The sequence below is a fragment of the Odocoileus virginianus genome, chromosome 5, assembly GCF_023699985.2.
Source record: "Odocoileus virginianus isolate 20LAN1187 ecotype Illinois chromosome 5, Ovbor_1.2, whole genome shotgun sequence".
In the NCBI taxonomy this organism is placed as follows: Eukaryota; Metazoa; Chordata; class Mammalia; order Artiodactyla; family Cervidae; genus Odocoileus; species Odocoileus virginianus.
In genome coordinates, this window is record NC_069678.1 from 17,469,127 (window position 1) to 17,473,709 (window position 4,583).

Here is a 4,583-nt window from a genome sequence, read left to right on the forward strand (position 1 = left end):
TCTGAAGCATCATTTTACTTTCTGCTTCTACTTTCTGTTAACTACTTAGATACATCATAGAAGTGGAATCATATAATATTTGTATTTTTGCAACTGATTTATTTCACTTAGCATAATGTCCTCAAGGTTCTTCCATATTGTAGTATTGGTGATAGGCTTTTCTACCCTTTTAAGGCTGAATAATATTCTATTGTGAGTATATGCCACGTTGTTTAATCCATGCATCTTTTGATGGACATTTGGGTTGTTTCCATATTTTGGTTATTGTGAATAATGCTACAGTGAACATGGGGGTGCAGATATCTGTTCAAGATCCTGATTTCGATTTTCTTGGACATATACACAGAAGTGGGATTGCGAGATCATGTGGTACTTCTATTTTTAATTTTTAAAGGAAACTGCATACTCTTTCCATAACAGTTGCACCATTTTACAATCCCACCAATAGGGCAAAGTGTCCCAATTTCCCCCTATCCTGTTATGTGTGTGTGTGTTTGACAATAATCATCCTAACAAGTGTGAGGTTACATCTGATTGTGATTCTGATTTGCATTTCTCTGATGATTAGTGATGTTGATCATCTTTTCTTATGTTTGCTGGCCATTTGTATATCATCTTTGGAGAAATGTCTTCAAGTCCTTTGCCCATGTCTTGGTCAAGTTTTTTTCTTTTTTTCATTGAACTGTGGGAATTCTTTGTAATACTCTGGATATTAATCCTTTATCATCCATATTATTTGCAAATATTCTCTCCTGTTGCCTTTTCAGTCTGCTGATTGTGTCCTTTGATGCACAGGCGACTTTTAAATTTGATGTAGTCCCATTTGTCTATTTCTGCTTTTGTTACTTGTTCTTTTGGTGTCATATGTGAGAAATCATTGCCAAGTCCAATGTCATGAAGTTTTTCCCCTGCCTTTGCTTCTAGGAGCTACAGCGTTAGGTCCTACAGGTAGGTCTTTAATCCTCTTGCTCAGTTTTATCCTGCCCTGTATTCTTCTCATGGGTTCTCCTCCTTTCCTGTTGCTGACTTTCTGGGTCTCTTCCCTTCTTTCCAGCTTTCTCTTACGTCTTTACACTGTGGCCACCTGCTCCCCTCTCTTGCTTCGCACCCACCCCATGTTTCTGCTGTCCTTTCAGCAAGCTTACAGTACCTCCCCGCTCCCAGCCCACCTTAAACCTTCCTCCCGGCTCCCCACTTCTGAGCTGTCCCCTCCTTCCTGCCTCTGACCGTATTCATTTCCCCTTCTTTCCTCCAGACTCCCGACCAGAGCCCTGACCATGGAACCCTGACGCGCTCCGACTTCCTGAGTTCAGTGGAGACCTCCCCACCCCAGGCCCTTCCTGCCCCTCCCGCCGCCAGCTTTCAGGCTCCCAGAGGGAGGGGTGGGGAGGGGGTCCTGGGCTCACGGGGCGGGGGGCATCCATCATGATGCTCAACTCAGACACCATGGAGCTGGACCTGCCCCTCACCCACTCGGAGGCCGAGTCCGGCTTCAGCGACTGTGGGGGCGGGGCGGGCCCCGACGGGGCGGGGCCCGGGGGGCCGCGAGGGGGCCCGGCCCGGGGCCTGGAGCCCGCAGAGCCGGGCCGGAAAGACCTGCAGCACTTGAGCCGCGAGGAGCGCCGGCGCCGGCGGCGCGCCACGGCCAAGTACCGCACGGCCCACGCTACGCGGGAACGGATCCGTGTGGAAGCCTTCAACCTGGCCTTCGCCGAGCTGCGCAAGCTGCTGCCCACGCTGCCCCCCGACAAGAAGCTTTCCAAGATTGAGATCCTGCGCCTGGCCATCTGCTACATCTCCTACCTGAACCACGTGCTGGACGTGTGAACACGGCCTGCCTCCCCCTGGGTCCACCCGTCTGCCCCGCGCCTCGCTGGGCTCCCTGCTCACCCGCTCACTGCTTAGAACGGCCTCTCCTTCCTGAGCCCCCACACCTCGGCATGGCATGTACACACGGCCCGGGCCCGGGCAGAGTGCCCACATTAAGGCGACTTTCTCTGACTCACCCAGGCCCCCGGAGGGCTCCTCTCGTGGGAACCTTCCACGGGTCGTGGTCGGGGCCCCGCTGGTTAGAAACGTTTGCCGGGCTGGCGGGTATAGTCTTGGCGTCTTCCCCTTGGCTCGCTCATGGGCTGCTGCCTCTCCTACTCCTAGTCCCAAATTTTCAGAGATTTCCCCGCCCCTTCCCCAGGTCCCAACTCTGCCTCCCACCCTCGTTCTACCCCGCCCCAGCTTCTGCCCATAGTAGGGAGGGGGCATGGGAACAGGAAGGGGGAAGGCAGGGATTGGAGTCGGGTGGGCTTGTTCTCAAGCATCTCAGTCTAACTCTGGGAGACAGGGGCTCGGGGAGTTAACTCCTCTGAGGGGCATCTCGGTAGCTGGGAATTGTGGGAAAACTCCCTGTTTTCTCTCTCTTCCTGAGGCTTAGCTTATACAGACCTCGGTTCTTACTTGGTGGTGAGTGCCTTGCCCTCTCTGAGCTATTTGGCCTTCTCCCTTCCCCTTCCACCCAACCATCCCAGTTTGCTTCTTCCTTGTGTTCAGCTAGAGAAAGGGAAACCTAGATCTTGGGGTAGGGGAGTGTGTCCCCAGACTCAGCCCAGAGTATCTGCAAAAGGCCCGGCAGTGGGTGGGCTGGATCTGCTTCCTCCTTCCCCGCCCACCACAAAGATGTGAGAAACCCACTCTGTCAGATCCAGGGGTTATGCCCTGTTTTTGCCCTCCGGGAAAGCTCAGCTCTTCTGCCCCATGACTTGTTCATTGTATTTTTTTCTCTTTCCTTAAGCTGCTTTTAGCAGGGAAGAGACCCCTACCCCACCCCTCCTTGAGACCCTGTTGTCTCCACCAACCCCCCTCCCCACCACGTTGCTGAGCCCACCTGCTCACTAGCTGGGGTCAGTGGCAGAATGAAGGGCCGGAGAACCCGTGTAGAAGAGATGCAGTCCCACACTTCCCATGTTCCACCTCCCTCACACCAAACTCCTAGCTCTACAAGGATGTTATTTATGTACGTATTTATTTATTTATTCATCTATTTATTTACTTATTTATTTATAAATATTACTATTTATTGCCGAGTCGTGCACTTTGGGATAGAGTGAGGAGGCTCCTGGCAGCCCTCGCCTGGCCTCTCTTACTTCCTCCCTGGTTATTCCCGTCCCTTTCTCGTTCCTTCTGCAACTCCAGGTGTGTGGGGGATCCCTTTCCCTCACCACACCCGTATCCCCTCCTGGATCCATCTGTCCTGACACCCTAACCCTCTGGGATGATACCCCCTTTACCCTCCCAGTGCTCCTGGGCCCTCCGTCAGCTCCCTCCATCCCCAGGCAATCCCACCCCAGTCCTGCCTGCTTCTTTTCTCTTCCCAGCCCTCCCCAGGATCCTCACTTCTTCCTAAGAAGCCCTCCCCAACAGTGGGCCCTTAGGGGCCTGTGTCCCGTGTGTGAGTCCCTCCTGTTGCAGTTCTGATTTCATATACAAGGAAAAATTAAAGTGACCTCATTCTAGCACCAGGTACAGCTGTGGATCATTCGACTGGGTTGGGACGCTGGATTGCAGGTTATGGTAGGGCAGGGATTGAGGGTCCCAAGCTTTGGAGACTTCTTGTGGGGTCACGAGAGCTCATTATGGTGGGAAAATTAAAAAAGAGAGAAGAGGGATGCCAGCGTGTGCAGGGGAGTGTGGAGCAGGTCCCAGGCTCCTCCACCTAAAGTGGAGTACCTCCATCTTGATACCCATCCAGGGACACTTTCTGACTCTTCTGATATGCTTCTGCTCCTGCTCTCTGTGGATCAGAGAAGGAGCCGAGTGTCCCAGTGGAACCCGTGTTAAACGTGTGTCTGTGGGTCCCTGCTGCTGGGCTGTGCATCCATTCACGCCATGGCTATGAAGCATTATTGCCTCTGAGCTGGGTCAAAGTTCCTTGCAGTCACAGTTCTTGGCCCATTTTGTGTTCCTCAGCTTTTGGATACAGGAAAGAACACAGTGGAGCACCTGGGACTAAGAGGGAAATAGGGGCCAGGATACAAAGGAGAGCTGAAGGAATCTCAGAAGAGTCCGGGGAGCAGCTCTAAAGTTACCCTAGAGACGAGGGAACTGGAGTCCAGAGAAGACAAGAGCCCACAGTCACACAGCTGGTTAGGGGAAGAGAGGAAGTTCAAACCCAGATTGTTTCGTGTCCTATACTGCCAATACCTCTCTGCTTCTCTGAAGTGACCCAGCCTGCCAGGTGGTGCTCTAGAGACTCCTATTTTAACAGGAGCTTTGATAGACTAGAGGGTATTCAGAGTTGTGTGGTCAAGAAGGCAGCACACACTTCACTTCTGTGAAGCCTGGAAGTAACTTCACAGAAGGGACAGGTGGAAAACTGAGGATATGTGTCTTTACAAGTGTAGAGAAAGTGAATGTTGCTCAGCTGTGTCCAACTTTTGTGACCCCATGGACGGTAGCCCGCCACCTCCTCTGTCCATGGAGTTTTCCAGGCCAGAGTACTGGAGTGGGTAGCCATTTCCTTCTCCAAGGGATCTTCCAACCCAGGGATTGAACCCATTGAACAATCCAGATCTCTTGCATTGCCGGCAGAT

At 52.3% G+C, this 4,583-nt stretch overlaps 1 protein-coding gene across 1 annotated transcript; it reads left to right on the forward strand.

The window, feature by feature from the left end:
• Positions 1–362: 362 nt before the first annotated feature.
• NHLH1 (nescient helix-loop-helix 1) lies at positions 363–3,512 on the forward strand. Its single transcript, XM_070467148.1, has 2 exons — positions 363–948; positions 1,256–3,512. The coding sequence occupies exon 2, from the start codon at positions 1,426–1,428 to the stop codon at positions 1,825–1,827; it is 402 nt and encodes a 133-aa protein (XP_070323249.1). The 5' UTR covers positions 363–948; positions 1,256–1,425; the 3' UTR covers positions 1,828–3,512.
• The last annotated feature ends 1,071 nt before the right edge of the window (positions 3,513–4,583 follow it).